This window comes from Manacus candei, unplaced genomic scaffold (genome assembly GCF_025592945.1).
Source record: "Manacus candei isolate 608988 ecotype Guabito, Panama unplaced genomic scaffold, ASM2559294v1 h1tg000014l, whole genome shotgun sequence".
Lineage (NCBI taxonomy): Eukaryota > Metazoa > Chordata > Aves > Passeriformes > Pipridae > Manacus > Manacus candei.
This window is the reverse complement of record NW_026138062.1, coordinates 32,951,228-32,968,363: the sequence shown is the minus strand read 5'-3', so window position 1 is coordinate 32,968,363 and position 17,136 is coordinate 32,951,228. Positions and strand designations below refer to the sequence as shown.

Genomic DNA, 17,136 nt, shown 5'->3' with positions numbered 1-17,136 from the left:
CATTTCTACCACTCACAAAAGTAATCAGCATTAATATTATTTTACACTTACATTCTTAGGGTTTTTTGAAAATTAAAGATCTGTTTGATAATCATAAAGCACAGAAAACTATAAATAAACTTGGTAATTCTCTCCATTAACCAAAATCACTCATTTTACTTTGCTCCTTTGCTTATGTGAGTATGCACACATTAAAATTCTCTGCTCTTATGTTAGAAACATGTTGGCATGATTAATGTTATTCTTGTCTGTAAACTGAATCTGTTGTTTCCAACAACCTGTGTCAAGCTCTATTAGGGTAAAAATAGGGATTTCAGAAAATGCACAAGCATCTATTTTAAGAAATCTATTAGCTAACTGAAGTTACCTTAAATATGGTTACAGAGAAGAAATACCATATATACTAGAACATGTTTAGCAATTAAACTAACCAATGGATTAAACACAGGTCATACTATCTGCAGCTAAGGAGTGATTTCTAACCACTATGTCTTTCAAGATCTTTAAGTTCCAACTCTTTACAGACTCCTCAGCCATCAATGAATTCACCTGCTTAAATAAACTGAAATGGAAAAGTTTTCTTCCTGCACATGAGAACTGTCACCAAAATCCCAATAACCTCTGCAGCAGACTCTAGTTCCAGGCACTTAGTCACTCCTACCAGAATAAAGGAGTGACTCTAGAATGTCAGCATAAATCTGACTGTAGTTTAAATACCTTTTTCCCAATGAATTAGATTTATTCTTTATTACAAATGACTAAGGGGTAAATTAAATATGATTTTCATGTTACAAAAGCATTCAAAACAGAACATAAAGTTATGGCGATCCAACTTTATTCCACCCACTCTGCTTCAGCCTCTCATTACCTGTGTTCAGCTGGAACAGGAGGAGGCCAAACAGCTGGATCTCTAAAAGGCTCATCTTGACAGGATACAGAGATGTCTGGAGGTCTGTCCATTTTAAAACTCTCTAAGGTGTTGACAATGCCCTTAACTTGTTCATATTCTTCAACTAATTCTTGTCGGACCTTGAGAAATACATATGTTATTTAAAAATTGTTACAATTCAAACTTTAAAAAGAACCAAACAAACACAGAAAGTACCTCAAAAACATATGCTGCCCTCAAAGGCAGGGACTCCCAAGCCTCTCTATTCACAAACCCTGGACCTATCAGGCTGACAGTACGTCTTTAACAACAGCATAAACAATTGAATCTCTGTTGAATCCATTTTCCTGCTTTTTAATGTCACAACCTGACATGAGTGCTAGTGCAGCGATCACTCTTCCATAACACGTGCTGATGCTGAGATTTATGTTTGCATGTTGACATATATGTACACATATTTTTATACTAATAAGGGTGTTGCTGGCAGATCTATAGCATATTTGCTACTACTTTAGCATAAAAGATATTCTCTGATTATTCTCCAAGGTCCTAGTTATAAAACTGGCCAAATCATTAAAATATAATATTACAAAATTAATTCTGTGAGGGGTACCATACAGTCAAAGCACAAGCAAATTCTTTGGTGGATTGCAAAGATTAGAACAGAACATGGGAACTTTAACACTCTATAGCATAAGTTCAAATAATAAGTAAAGTAAGTAAAATAAAAATGAGAAGAAATTATGTTTCAGAAAGAAATCGTGTTGCAGAATTCTTCAGCTGAATTTTATACTGGAAGTTTCTATTGGCACTACTCAGGGAGTTAGAAGTACTACAATAATTTCAAGATTATTTACTTGATATTTGTTCATTTGAATTTTTTTCCATGAAGCCTAGGAAAAGTAAAATCTGTACAGAAATTTGCTCTGTTTTAAGTGGTATATCTTGTTATAAGCTCAAGTTTTGGATGCTGAGGTCACTGGTTCTTAGTATACACCAGTAGCCCAAGACTGCACTGCTGTGGCAAACAGAAGGCGGCAACTGAGAACAGTATCAACAGATGTCAACAACGTTGCTTGAAATCCAGACTCTCCCTACTGTGCAGATTCTTGGTAAGAGGATAAGGAGAATGGAGGTCTGCAAATCCAGCCTATCTGAGGTTATAATAGCAGCAACTTAGGGAACTTGTACTAAACAGCATCACACCTTATATCTATTCTTCTTAATGGTGTGTACTGGTGAAAAGATACAGCCACTAGCCTGAGATCTTCCCTTCTCCCTGTGTCCTCGGAAATGAACTACATTGGGCATGTGCAGGGTGCTCTGTCTAGTCAGCATACTTCTAGGAGCATGCCTCTTCCAGCCTGACTTTTACCTCCTCCTCCCATTTCTCTTACATTCTCGTTTCCCCTTTCAGAATGGCATCTTTCCGTACCTGTCCCACTCTACATATTGAAAACAGCAGCAGCAGCCCCCCACTTTTTGTGGGACAACTTCAAGGCAAAAAGTGCTATCTGACTTACTGTTTGGTGCTGTGTGCTATTACTGTGCTTACTGTTGGGTAAGGTAAGGTGTACAAAAGAGTGAATGATTAAATTGACAGCACTCAGCAAAAAACACATATCACCTCTGTAAGCTACAGTTCTAAAATGCTACCAGGTACACCCCACAGTAATTTATTGTTCTGCTCTATAATATTTTCCAGGAATTTTCCCACTACAAGGACAATTAGATTTCAGCAGCACAAAGACATTCTTCTCTGGTTTAAAGCACTATATCCAGGCTGGAAGTTTAGTCCTAATTGGCATCAATTTGAAAGTGAATTATTACATAGAGTATATAAAAGAACATGGATGGGGGATGTATTTAAAGGTTCAGTACAGAGACATGACAATATTACTGAAAGATGTCTCCCCATTATGACATCAAACAATCAATGGGAATGCAAAAAGGCTCCTACCACCTACTTAAAGCAGAGGATACATCCTTCTTGAAATGATTCTTTCTACTCACAGACTTTTATGATAGAATTTCTAAGCTGATCCATTTCTGATATGGATCTTCCTAAAGAAAATTTACCAATTTTATTGTCACATAGATGTTTTCTTTGTGGAGGCATGGCTGCCTGCCTCTCCTCTCCCACTTTTGCAACTCCAACACCCACCTAGTTGACCAAGAAAAGCCAGTAGATGTGCTAGTTTGGGATTTTAGCAAAGCTTTTGATATTCTTCTAGACAAAATGTCCAGCACACCTAGACAAGTCCCTAGTACAATGGGTGGGTGAGTAACTGGCCGATAGGTTGAGCTCAAAGGGTTGTAGTAAATGTGATCGCATCAGGCTGGTGGCCAGTCACCTGTGAGGTTCTCCAGGGCTTAATCTTAGGGTCAGATCTCTTCAATGTTTTTATAAAACATAGAAATTGAATGTACATTAAGTAAGTTTGCTGATGGCACTAAGTTGGAGGAGCTGTGGACACCTTTAAGGGTAGAGAGGCCTTAAAGAAAGGTCTGTATTGACTAGAGGGCAACAATGCAGGTTCCCCTACAAGTGCAGAATCCTTCACGTGGGACAGGATCAACCAGTACAAACTGGGGGATGAGAGGCTGGAGAGCAGCTTCACGGAAAGAGATATTGGGGTTTGGGTAGATGGCAACTTGAATAATGAGTCAGCAGTGCCCTGGCAGCCAGGAGGGTCAACTGTGTCCTGGGGGGCTTCAGGCAAAGCATTGCCAGCCAGTCGAGGGAGGGGATTGTCCCACTCTGCTCTGCTCTGATGCAGCCTCACCTTGAATATTGTGTGCAGTTTTGAGCACCACAACATAAGGACATCAGACTATCAGAGTGTGTCCAGAGGAGAGCAACTAAGATGGTGAAAGGTCTCAACGGCAAGACTTAGGAGGAGCAACTGAGGTCACTTGGCTTGCTCAGCTTGGAGAAGGCTGTGAGTGACCTCACAGCAGTATACAGCTTCCTCAAGGGGGGCAGCAGAGAGGGAGCTGCTGATCTCCTCTCTCTGGGGGCCAGAGATAGAACACGAGGAGATGGAATGAAACTGCTTCAAAGGAAGTTCAGATTGGACATTAGGAAAAGGTTCTTCACTGAGAGGATGGTCATTCACTGGAAGAGGCTCCCCAGGAAAGTAGTCATGGAACCAAGTCTGCCAGAGTTCAAGGGGTGTCTAGACAGTGCTCTTAGTCATGTTGCTTAGTTTTAGATAGTCCTGTGAGAAGCAGGGAGTTGGCTCGATGATCTTTATGAGTTCCTTCCAACTGGAGAGTTTCTATGATTCTATATGTGACTGCCATCAGCAAGATACTAGTATTGACAGAGGCAAAGAGAAGGGTAAATCCCCACGGCCCTGCACAGTTCTTGCAACACTGCATTTACTTTATCAGAAGCTCTACGTGCATCTGTACAAAAGGAGCCTTAGGTACAGGAAGAACTTGATCACTTTTCAGGGCAAAGCAGCCTTCTTGCTCATTCCAGATGGGGTAACTATCTTTTCAAAGCCATGAGATATCCAGCTCAGGCAGGATTGCTCCTACCCTGCTTTGCTCTCTTTGCTTTCTCATCACACAATCAGCAGACACATTCCCCAGTGTGAGAGCTTCCAGCTGAGTTACAAATGTGATTGATTACTAACTCAGTTCCTTCCTTCAAACTGTCTAACACGCAATCCCCCCCATCCAAAAATAAATCCAGCCAAACAGCTGCTGTGAGGTACAAAGGAATGATACAGCATAAATCCTCCAGGGCACTGCTCCACAAGGGACAGCCACTTCCTACTCTAGGAGTACTGACAGGATTCCTTCTATCAGCCTTCCAACACATGCAGAAAATTTGGTGGAAAACAACTTTTTAGCGTTGATGGCCAGAGTGCTGTCATGCAGCTCGCTGGACCAGCAAGGAGGATGGTATCTGAAAACTGAGGGAAAGTGACTCTTTGATGCCTTGGAAGACAAAAATGAACTAACATCTGCTATCCATCTCTTAGTCAGACCTGAGCAGATCAAACTCCAAAATAACCACTCTTTTGCTTAGTCAGTACCTGGCAAACCAACCAATAAAGAAACATCAATGTGCTTAAACAACTGGACCACAAAGCAAAACCAGTGATAAACTCCTTAAAGAAACCGAGTCAGATGAAATAGGTGCAGAATGACTTTCTTGCAGTTGAGAAACAACCCAGACATGAGCCAAGAAAGGCTGTGCTGTATTATGAAGTAGACTGAGCAGAGTCTTTGAGTGATCAGCGCTACTCTGAAGAAACCTAGGAAGGCTGCAATCAGGAAGATCATTTGTCTGGACTTACCTAGTCTCTTTGCCCTCCATCACACACACCCTTGGGTGCCAGAACCCTCAGAGGGCTCCAGCACAGGTTGTATAGAGCCTGAAGAAAGTTTTCAGGTTATTTATGTTTAAGCAGTTTCAGGACATAGTGTGGGCCAACTTAGCAGCTCACCACCGCCAAATAGGAAGAACTCAATTCACTTCTTCTCCCCAGCCACACTCTGCAAAACCACAGAAGCTGCTCTCCTGGATCCAATTCTGGCATCTCAGTACGGTAAGACAGCTTGGTAAAATAGCAAGAAGCTGGCCTAGGAGGGTGAAAGAAAATACAGGACACTTCTGCTGGGTTAGCAAGCTGCACTTGCACACTATCACACTATCCTGTGATCAGGTGAATTCCAGGGAAAAAAAAATGGCAGGAGGAAGAGGAGGGAGAGAAGCTGGTGCTGACTGGAGAGAAGATGAGGTGGAGAAGAGCTTGGCCTCTCTGGGCATGGCAGGATGTTAGCCGGGTTCAGCTACCACATGAAACTGTCTGCTCTCCACAGTCATGCTCTGGTACACCAGCCACCCCTACCAGCCACATCACCTCCTCCACTGAAGCAGCATTGTGGGCACTGCACGATGTTGGAAAGCCCAACAAAAAGTCTTTCAGCTCAGACGATGGCCCCACAGCTTTGTTTTGACATTCCAGCCACAAGGATTTACAGTAACCAAGCAGAAAACTCATGCTAATATATGGATATAAAAACAATGACCAAGCATTGAGTTCATCCTTTCTTAGTTGTAGTTCCAAAACCCATTTCAGGGAGAACCCCTGTATTTCACCATCTAGCAGCTGTTATAACTTTGACATCACCAGCTCTTACTTGCTATGCTAGAGCTTGTACTTCTACACAACTTCTCATAGCAATGAGCATGGGTATCTGTATCTTGGTAAATACAAATAATGTGTGGGATTTTTTTTTAAATTCTATTATGCTGAAACAAAACCAATCAAGTTTCTACAGAAATATTTTCCAAATCTGAAGTTACCACCTGCAATTAGTGTTAGTTGTTCAAGCTCTGTTTTTCAAAAAGTGAAAATAACAATTCCCTAAACCATATCCAAAATGAATGCCCTGTAATGCAGTCTGATTCCATGGAGTGAAGGTATAGCTCCTATAATCACAAATATTCATTAGTTACCTGCAGAATATTCCTTAATTAATCATGAAATAACCTACTAAATGTTAACAAAACAGTCATGAAGCAAAAACAACATAAGCATAGATTGACTGAAATGTGCTTAAAATAATAAAAAGTAAAAATCATCCTTTATTCTTGAAGCAAGAGTACAGTGCACCTAATCACCTGCACCAGTGACCACTGTCAATAAGGGTGCTTTGCTGGCTGCTCCGAGTGTTCAGAAAATCGTTGAACTGCCTCAGCTCTGGCTGCTGCTCCTGTGCTCTCAGCTATTGTGCAACACAGAGCACATGGTTATAACACACAGCAGGTTTTGCTCGACAGCCGCTGGCCTTGTTGTAAGCCAGTACTATCTCCCGGGGGCATGCTCTGCTGTCATTCTGCAGCTGCTGAACTGTCACTGAAGCAGCTCTTTCCTACAAGCCAGCTGTCTAGTAAAAAGACTTCAACAGCCAAGAAACTCTCAGAATAAACAGGGAGAATGTCAACACAAGTAAAGTTCACAGTAGCGGTCATGAGAGTAAACCTACCTTTTGGTGTTGGTAAGAATGAGTTGCTTCTGGTTTTAAATCTTTCCAGTCCCAGTCTGCATTTACATGGATGAATATGCCAACCTGTCAGCCAAACCTCAAAGCACATCAAAGTGACTTTTTCTTTTTCAAATGAGCTCAGGAGGCCTAGGAGTGAGGATAAGAGTGGAGCTACACTCAGCCCACCCAAGAACAAGCTGGGAACTCCCTGGATGCAAAACAAGTAAGGGTTTAAGAGCAGGTCACCCTTGATATCCCCAAGACAAGCTAGGCAACAGATGATCAATAGCAGTGAATTTTCCAAGGGATCAGGGGAATTCTTATGCTGTCACATATCTGCTTTGGTGGACCCTCCAAAGCATGCATCTTTTGCCCTATTGAAGTTCTGCAGGTTGTGCCAGACTAATAACAAAATCCCTCTCCCATGGTCAGTACTAATTTTGAATTCCCAGAGGCAGTATTGCATCAAGTCTAACTGAGTCAGTCAGTTGTTCCCAGGGGAGCAGATGTTAACATGTTCATATTTCTCTTCATCCTAACTATCAGCACCAAGCAAAAGGAATCCTTGTAATCAAGGTGCCCGGTTGCAAAGTTGAAGCTGTCTGATTGTGCAACATGAAATACAACCCACCAAATATTTGTACAGAATATCATTCTGTCCAGACCAACCTGTTGAAATTTGAAAACGATGACACCTAAGCAAAGAGAGGTAGATCCATTAAGGTATCTGACTCAAAATCCCAACTACTTCTGGTTCACCTCTGCTTCTGCACTGCTCAACAAACTGCTGGAAAAATCCTCTGTGCACAAGGCAACAAAACAGATCCACTAGGCATGAGATACCTACTCAGGATGGAGCACCCACTGTAGAGAAGAGACCAAATAGGAAGAACAATGGTGCATGTAAGAGGTGTGAGCTGGTAAGTTGCAGAGTCACAGCTCGTACTTTGAGATGTTCCTCATATGAACATTTCTGTTTTATGAGGGAAAATGTACGCAAACATCTGAAACTGAGTTCTCTGCCTCAGAAGTAGCAGTAGGACAAACACCCTGTTAGTGTGCTGCATACAAACATACAGAAAGGAAGGGTACGCTTCACACTGTCAGTTGGTGTCCCAGGAATCCTTCAGAAGGTTCAAGATTGTGAATGCCTGTGCAGAGAGTACATCCCACAGAATAACTGCTGTAAGTAAGAATCTTTGCCTTCAAGCACTTATCTACATGGACATTCATGCTGTGGACCACTCCCAACAGTAAAAGCTCTACCCACACAGTGTCTGCTAGTGATTGCTAAATGCCACCTTCAAAAGGTACCAATGCCATTTGTATAATCCTCTTTGGATTCCTCAGGTGATGGAGAAACTGAAGAACCTAAGGAATAAGCTGGCTTCATATGCTAGAGGAGACAGAATTTCAGGTAAAAATCAACTGCGTTAATCCCCTTAACCATGACCTAAGAGTTGCTTTGCTTCTCCAGCCACTTGCACACAGCACACAGGTATGGGAATCTTTTGCTTCTGCACAAGTGGGTTAGACCTGAATTTTGCTAAACTTACATAATGTGTATGGCGTAACTCTTTAAGGAGAATGATCTAAAAATAATATTTTAATATTGTGAATGAATGCTTCTTGTGATCCAACTTTTGGGTTAAATTTTTTTCAGAACAGGTTGTCTGTCAAGACAGATACTGAATGTGACTGACCATTTGGATGTAGGTGCTGTTGGAGCTGGAAAGTAGCACTAACATCCACATCATCAGACTCCCTCTTAATCTGTCTCAAGGAGTGAGAAAGCACAACAATTATTTATGAAGAGTGTGTAAGAAAGTAGGTCTGCCTCTATAGGTGTCACCAAACCATTCAGGTGCAGGTATGGAGAAGTGGTTCCAGGGCTGCATCGTTTGCTCTCAGGGCTGTATCATTTTGTTCCTATAAATGAATGAGAAGGCAAACAGCCAAGGGATGAAGCCCTTCTTTTTTTTTCAATCACACTTCTTGCTTTTTGGTGTTTGTCCTTGAGCCAAGACTGGCATCAATAATGGCAAAGCAATATTCTGACAAAGCTCATCTGCCACCTCTGTGTTGGGAAGTTTCAGAATTCACATGAGCGCACAGTGTAACAGATGCTACCCTACCTGCTGCTGATCTTTCTGGAGACACTTCTCTAAAGCATTTATGGGACATGGTCAGGGGCCATTCTTCTTTTACCTAAAAGGGATAATTTCTGAGAAGGTGCCAACTTCAGATCCTCTGCTAGAGAGCCGGTTGCCTTCCCCAGGGAATAATCCCGGAAACTGTGTTAATGGTTCTTTTGTATGTGAGGCTTGTCTCCAAAGTGCAGCACGAATTCCATGGTGCATAGGCTTCTCTGAAGCAGTTCAAACAACACACAATAGCAGAAGATTTGAAGTGACCTTCACAAGGTAAGAGCTGTTAAATGTTTAGTGGAAGAACGAATTTGATCAGAGGAAACAGTAAATACTAGATGTGAAGACAAGGCAGTGATGGAGCTGCAGAATGAGGAAAGCCTCACGGTTTACCTTCACGTCAGCTACAAGTTTGGTAGGAACTAAGGACATGCACTGGGCATGAACACCTTGTATCAGCATGTACAGGGGTGGGGAAGAGCTTGAATACAAGTACTTGAACGTGAGTATCTCCTGTACAACATTCAGCTTACTACATCACCAGGAAAGGTAGGTACTACTGCTGATGCTTGTGCATGCACATGCTTTGCAGACAAGCTGCTAATAAACAGACTTCTACAGTTCTATGATAAACACCAATGAACAGTACTGTTATTACAATGTGATTGCTAACAGTGTTGTTGCTAACAGTACACAAAATACTCTACATTAGTGTCAGATGTTTCAAGCACAAACCCATGACCAAATCACCTGCTGCAATAAAAAGGAAAATTTGCTTGTTTTTAAGTGATATCACTTAAACATATATTTAGAAAAACTCTTCTTGAAACCATGTCTTCAGCTACCACTGAAAAATTTTATCCCTTATGGGAGCTATGTCATTCTTTCAAAACATAGTATTTATGCCACATGAATTCTTTATTCTGGAAAACACTTTATATGGTTTTCCTCCTTTTTTTTTTTTATGGAACACATTTTCTACCATGAAAAATGAGACCAAAAATGTAAGACATACATAAAACACCAAAAGTGTTAAATGGGGGTGCTTGGGGTTCTTACATTTCACCTATGGATTACTTCCTTGGCTTCAATGGTACTCTGTTTAGCGGGGAGATGGATGTGTGCAAGACTCAGGCTAAGAGTATTAGTTGAAGTTTTAGAAACCTTATCCAAATTTGTGCACTGTAGCCTTATAGTAAACTGCTATTCAGACAACCATTCTAGCGATGCTAACCAACCCACTCACATCTTAGTTTAGTGGACATTAGATGGCCAAAAGATAAAATGGTAAAAGGAAGTCCTCAGTTTTTCCAAAGTAGGCAGTCACAGACAGTATGCACACACAAACAGACTGGGAATCAGACAGATGTCCTAAGTTAAAACAACAAAAAAATTTATTCAATTAGAACAACAGAGTTCCTTTTGAACATGCTACAAAAATTATTTTCCCATACATATAGACAAAATATATGAAAAAAAAATGTTGCAAACTTCACTGAAATATAAGTCCTCTACATCTTAAAAGGTTTGGGAAGTATAGTGGGCTTTTCAAATATCAAGTAATAGAATAAAGGCAACCTTATTTCACCCTACCTGTTGCCATTTGCCCTTAATTGCTGGATCTCTGATTGACTGGCAATGTCTTTGGATTTGCTGGATGACACCCTGGTAATATACCATAGAAGAGTCATAATTCCCAAGGAGTGCATATTCTCTTCCTTTTTTGGCATTATCACAAATCTCCGCCAGGTTCATCTTCACTCAGAAATCTAAAAGATAACATAATCGTCAGAAAAATGAATTTTATGTGCTGTAGAATAATTCAGACCGTGACAATTTAGTTTTGCTTTTATTCTCATAGCTGAATTGTGTCTTTCTGCCCCCCATTCACATCCAGTCCCACTCTTCTACAACCATTTAACTCTGGAGTTTCTCTTTACTAGTCTATGGATTTAAATCATGAATCATAGCTCTTTTATGGTGATAAAAAACACAACTTCTTTAATGCCTTTGGCCCCAATTCTGTTAAATTAGTTCAAAAAAATTAAATGCCCTGCCCACACTGAACCCAACAAACCAAACTTCAATCTGCAGATCACTACAATATACTGGTAGCCATCAACCCACGAATCACAAATCACACGAGGCATTAAATTGCTTTTATACTGGTGTATAACATATGTGCCTAAATATGCCAACCAGCATCAGGGAAGTCTGTGCTTAGCACTTTCAAGAGCCCTCATCCTAATAAGATTATGATATGGTTGAATGACTGCTCTACTACAGACAAAGCTGAGAGCCTCACTCTGTTCAAATATTCCTTCAAAGTACTCTAACATCCACATCCCGACTTGAATTTTTTCATTAAATTTAACACGTCACTTTGGGATTTATGGCACAGTTAGCAATCCAAATCTACAATTCCTTAGAACAGTGATTCCCAAACTACGCCTTCCCTAGTCCTCAAAACAGTTTAAGATTTACAGATTCTACTAACTTTTTTATACAAGTAGTAAATTGCAGCATGACTTTAAGGCAAACCTACATCCCAGCTTCTCCCAGTAACCATTCAAGAAAGTAGTATAATGCACAAAAAAGCAACAACCCACACATTCAGAAGTAAGCTGTGTTGTACAGCTAGGTTTGTATTTAAGGCTGAAGATCAAAGCACTGCCCGCCCTTTTATCTGAATCTCATGTGACCAAAATTCTAGGTCCTTACCACACAAAAAGAGCATCAGTTCTTTTCCCTTGGTCTCTGACTCAGGACAGGTGGGGTCCCTGACATTGACCCAGATATAAACCTCTGGAAATCAAAAATAAAAAATTGCAATTCATAGCTATGCAATGCAGAGTTGCATTAATCAAGAGGGAGGAGGCCAGCTCAGGAGGGTTGTCCATCAGCTGCATCAAAGGTTTGGCAAGACCAAGGAGGTGAAGAAACAGGGAATGTAGGATACAATCAGATAGGGTCTGGCCTAGCACACAGTTCAGGCTGCACAGCTGAAGACAGCCTGTGGTGCGGGGGGTACACACAGAAGGAACAGGTGGTAGCAGACAGAAGCCAGAACAGGGAGAAACAATCTTTTACATCCTGGTGGGTTATAAAATTGTTAGTAGAGTTTATAAACTAACAAGATGAGATCAAGATGGACTAAGGAGGATGTGTCTTATGCCTTTGTATTCCCTTGTGCCTAGCAGAATTCAAACCTATGACAATTTAAACAGATATCCCCATGACTTTCATTCTGCCCTCCCTGAATGCTGCCTCTAGCAAACACACGCCCCACCTCCCAGCAGTGCCAAACTGATGATCCTCACTGCTGCCTGCAGCTGCACATCAGGTCTGCTCCACCACCTCGTCACTCCTGCTCCCTGCAAGTAAGCCACGGAAGCCTGTCACCCTCACTTAAACCCACAGCTCACACAGGTTCCACATGGCTGAAGATTTTGATGGCAAAAACACGCTGCTACCCCACAGTTGACACTCCACGCAGCACAGCAGGACATACTGGGGCTTATTTGTCCTTGTGCGGTGCTGCACATTTCAGCTTGCACATCATTCCCATTGTCTGTTAAAAACTTGTGGGCAGGAGAAAGCCTAAGGTGGAAAGGGCAACAACTCTAAGTTTCTTTTGTCAGTGCTGATATATCCTGATATAGGCAGGATACATCATTAGAGAGCTCTAGCTCTGAGGCAATTAAGACCATTTAATTTTAAATACAGAAGATGATAACTAATAGGAAAAAAACTGATGTCACTCGCATTGCAATGGAAATGGATAAAAAGATAGGAACTGAATATAGATTATAACCCATTCAGATTTGATGAGTCAACTTATAAATGAACAAAACATCACCTGGGGCAGAATCCACTGACCTGTCTTCAAACACATCCAAGTCCTACACAACCAGCCTGTCACCATAAGGAAAACAGCCCTAAAATCTCTGGAGGTTTTCCCCACATGTAGTGAAAAAGAGAGAATAAATAATTTCTAAGGAAAGGCTGCATTCAATTCCTAGCATTCCACTAAACAGAACATACTTACTTTACAACCTCTTGTGTCTCTTTGGTACAGCTAGTTTCCACCCTATGGGCGTGTTTAACTTCCTTTTGCCTTAAGAAGGGTGACACTCGCATCGAAGTCGCCTTGATTCCAGAAGAGTCCCCTGCTCAGCAGAGAACACAACCTCCTTGTCTCTGTATCTGATGGAAGCTGGGCCAATCCAAGGGCAGGAGGCAAGGCATAGGAGCCACGCAAACACATGCCCACTTCAGGAGAGTGGTTTCACAAGGGAGCTGGGAAGCAGGAGGCAGAAAAATTTACATGGTCTTAAAACTGCAGGAGCAAACCAAATGAAACTATCCCATTTCCTCCAGCTACCAAGAGTTTGGGGGCTTCTATCTTCATGCTGCTGACACTGAAGCTTAAGCAAGAGCTTGATGCCCAGTGTCACACTGGTGAGCTTAGAAACATCAACAGGCACTGAAACTTGGGAGTACACAGGGAGTCTGGTGGACTTACACCTATGTACCTACTGAGTGGTCAATATCTCCAGAGCTAGGCTGGCAAAAGCCTCAGGATCTTTCTCTTAGATTCAGGCACTTCAGTTTTTACTTATCACCTACCCTAGACACAAAAGCAGGCCATTTAGCTTGAGAAGGTGAATATAACATCACCCATATACCTGAGCCATGTTTGAAACAGCAGCTGTAGACCTCAGTCCTAAATCAGTGCTTCTCTGGGATCCTGGGCAGTTCTCTGAGATTCTACTGAAAAAAAGTATGGCTATTTTAAAGTAATAGCTAAGAATGGTTTAAACAAAATACAAACCTCTTATCCACACCAGTGATGGTAACATGACTTCAGAATAACCGAAGCAAATCAAAACAAATATGTCCAAAATTAAGGAAAAAATTAGTTTTAGGAAGGAATTCCCTTATGAGTTGTTTTCTGGACATCCTACGCGTCAGGGGTGGGGAGGAAGAAGTAGCTAGAGGTAGGTGGGGGCTTTTTCATGTCATGTACTCATTTTTTATTATCTGTTCTACATTATATTATAGAGTTCATACAACACCAGAAACATCCAAGGAACCAGAAATACAGAAATCCTAAATAGTGCATTTCATTGTTTGTTACTTGAGGTTTTGTTTCAATATTTGGTTTTCCTACCATATCATAGCCACATTTTTTAAGTAAATATGCAGCCAGGGACAACTGTTGTCAAGTACATTTACAACAGCTTACACATTACTTGTGACACCAGCTTTTCATTCTATCATTGCGTGCTTCTTTCCTGCACTAGACCGTAACAGCTCCACTGCACGTCAAGATATCCTTGGAGATTCCTTAGTTCACGGATCATTGACAAGAAGAGACATTACAGACATTCATGTTGGCATAGCTGCCACACATGGGGTCTTAAGCCCACTCGTTAAAACCTTGCAGCAGCCAGGCTAAAAGGTCACAGGGGATATTAATCTCTATTCTTTGGAGCATAAGCTGAGCTGATCCCTATCTGGGGTCAGAAAAGAATTTTTCTCCCAGAACTAAAGCAATGCACAATTGAGTAAGATCCAAGAGACAGTCTCTATTTTAACAGTAAAGCATTATACACACACGAGTATTTCCAGAGGCAGATACAGTGACTGTGTGAAGGATAGGCAAAGGGGGACAGCTTGCTTAGCAAACTTGTCTGCAACACCAGTGAGAATGAATACAGGACGACTGACCCACTTCAGCCCATGTTCCTCAGCTCTACCTCACCACAGAGGTACCAAAGGCAGCAAATGCCCTCTCCAATAGAGGGGGTCTGTAGCAGGGTTCATCCTATTGTTTGATCCCAAACATTGCTCTGCAAGTGCCAAAACAGAAGGCATCTCTGCTATCTTTACATGTCTTTTTTATGCATGTGTTTTGACACAATCAGTAACACAACTGCATCCCATTTTCTCCACAGGCATTCAACTCTTGAACAGGATAGATGACTCATATAATGAGGTGTTACTCTTTTTTGCTTTACTCTCATTGTTTCAATAGTCTCATCAAGCTTTATTTAATGTCTGCTAATCAGACTTTTCTCCAAATCAGATGTTAATTCCTCACTGATAGGGCTATACTATACCTGGATTTTTCTGGACATGTGTCTTTCTCTGATCAAAATTTTACCCAGGCAAAGCAAGAACATTCCACAACTCCCTGAGATTGTTGGACATGTGCTCTCAGGTCACAGCAGTTCCACAGTACTGCTGACTGGACAGCTGAACATCTGGAATGGCCTGAACATACACGGATGAAGACTGGTGACTAATTCTGTTTCTCATTTCCCGTAAATCAGCTGTGCAGCACGATGTCGGGCATCCCGAAATGCAATGTAAGAGACACGACTAATGTTACAAGACAGAGTCACTCTGTTAGGCACCATCTGCTGGAATACAATGCTGAGGTATGCCTATACATTTTCCACTTCTACAAGACAGACTCAGGATGATCCTCTGCCACTGCACAACCCCAGAACAGGTCAATTGCCACACAGAGTAAAGCAAGGAAGCAAATTCCAGTGTTAAGAGGTGTTGATTTTCAGATTTATCCACTTTTTGTGTGCATCCATTTACATTACCAGAGTCTAAGCAATGAACTGAAGCTGTTCTTTCCACAAATTCCTCTTACTGCTTGGAAGCTTTTCCTTGCAATTAACTGAAACCTGCACTTCTCAGGTTAAGGTCATATTGGTTTTGTAAGCCAGCTTTGACCAGTTTGAGCTTCCTCTCCCTCAATTATGTCTTTGCTTCAAATAGTACAATGATCCTCTTTTCAGTTTCCTCTTCAAAGTTATAAATTGTTAAAACAGAGACATGTAACTATATGACAATGCCTTACCTGGAAAAGCATAAACAGCAATACTAACTGGACCGTTGTCAGAGGAAGAAAAAAGTATTTTTCCCTGCATGATGCGCAGTTCCTACTAGAAGCCAACAGAAGTCTATTTCTGACTGAAATACAGACTGTATTTTTTTCATGTGCTTGATGTATTTCATTTGATTTTTAAGAATAAGTTACTAAAAATGCAATTGTTCAAAAAAAATTTAAATAAGACTTTCCTGCTTTATTATAAACATTATTCCTTTTATTTTGGAGTTGGGTGCAGAACAACTGGTCTTCATTTCTAATAATTAATTGTCCCTGTTCAGATGCAATCACTGATGCTGCTGACAGTTATCAGACATTACGTTTGCACGACAAAACCAACATTTTAACTGATCACTGTCAGATAAAATACAAACAAACAAAAGGCTTGCCAAGTTCCACAGCCAAATCCATCTCTCCCTGTTGACATGGCTTTGTTTACACATGCAGCTGTGGTCCCAGGGACTGGTGTGGAAGCTAATGGTAATGACCTCACAGGATCAGAACTCCTGTTAAAAATATACCTATAAGTAAGAATGTGGCTCAGTTCCAGCAGAATTGGATTTAAACTACATTTAAATGACATGAGAAGTGTGCTGTGCCAGTGCTATTTTCTTCCTTTTACTGTGTGCATCAGCAGTGACACGAACAGCTACAACTGCAGCGGTGGCCCTGGGGGTTGCCATTGGAGTGTTCATGCCCTGGGCTTCTTCAAAGCAGCACACATGCCAGATAAAACATACACACACATACTACAGCCCAGGAAACCTAGCACCGAGGGATCTCTCAAGTCAGCTAACTGCTTTCTGCTGTTTTTTGGCTTCTTAGCACTGAAACTGTTTTGCAATAGCAGACGTGGAGTTAATGGGGAAATGTGTATGGAAGTGGGAAGAAGTATGCATGCAGGCCTCAAACTATTTTTGTGTGAAATCTTCTGAGAGCTAACTCAAAACAGAGAGTTACTTTAAATGCAAGTGAAAAAAAAACCCATCTTCAAATGAAGTAAAGAAATTCACCACAAGTTAAAAGTAAACTTATAAGAAACCACTAAACAGTTGGTCATTGTTTTAATTAGAGATTAATTTAGAGATTTAAATTTGAGATTTAATTAGTTTGGTAAACCAAACAGAAAGTATCCTGGAGAATGCAATGGCCATTTGCAGAGCCTTTGTACTACAATTTTC

General features: G+C 41.1%; 1 protein-coding gene across 3 annotated transcripts in view; it reads right to left on the bottom strand.

Annotated features, from left to right (window-relative positions):
* The window catches only part of KATNAL1 (katanin catalytic subunit A1 like 1), a 42,606-nt gene that overhangs the window by 22,649 nt on the left and 2,821 nt on the right, over window positions 1–17,136 (bottom strand). The window contains exons 1-5 of one of the 3 annotated variants that reach the window (XM_051779046.1): window positions 13,734–13,975; window positions 13,094–13,344; window positions 11,767–11,850; window positions 10,639–10,814; window positions 869–1,029 (exon numbers count right to left, since the gene is read on the bottom strand). In XM_051779046.1, the coding sequence (XP_051635006.1) occupies window positions 869–1,029; window positions 10,639–10,800 (323 nt within the window). In that variant the 5' untranslated portion in view covers window positions 10,801–10,814; window positions 11,767–11,850; window positions 13,094–13,344; window positions 13,734–13,975. Of the gene's footprint in view, window positions 1–868; window positions 1,030–10,638; window positions 10,815–11,766; window positions 11,851–13,093; window positions 13,345–13,733; window positions 13,976–17,136 lie in introns of those variants that run through there. The other 2 variants (XM_051779044.1, XM_051779047.1) reach the window with 2 other exon arrangements.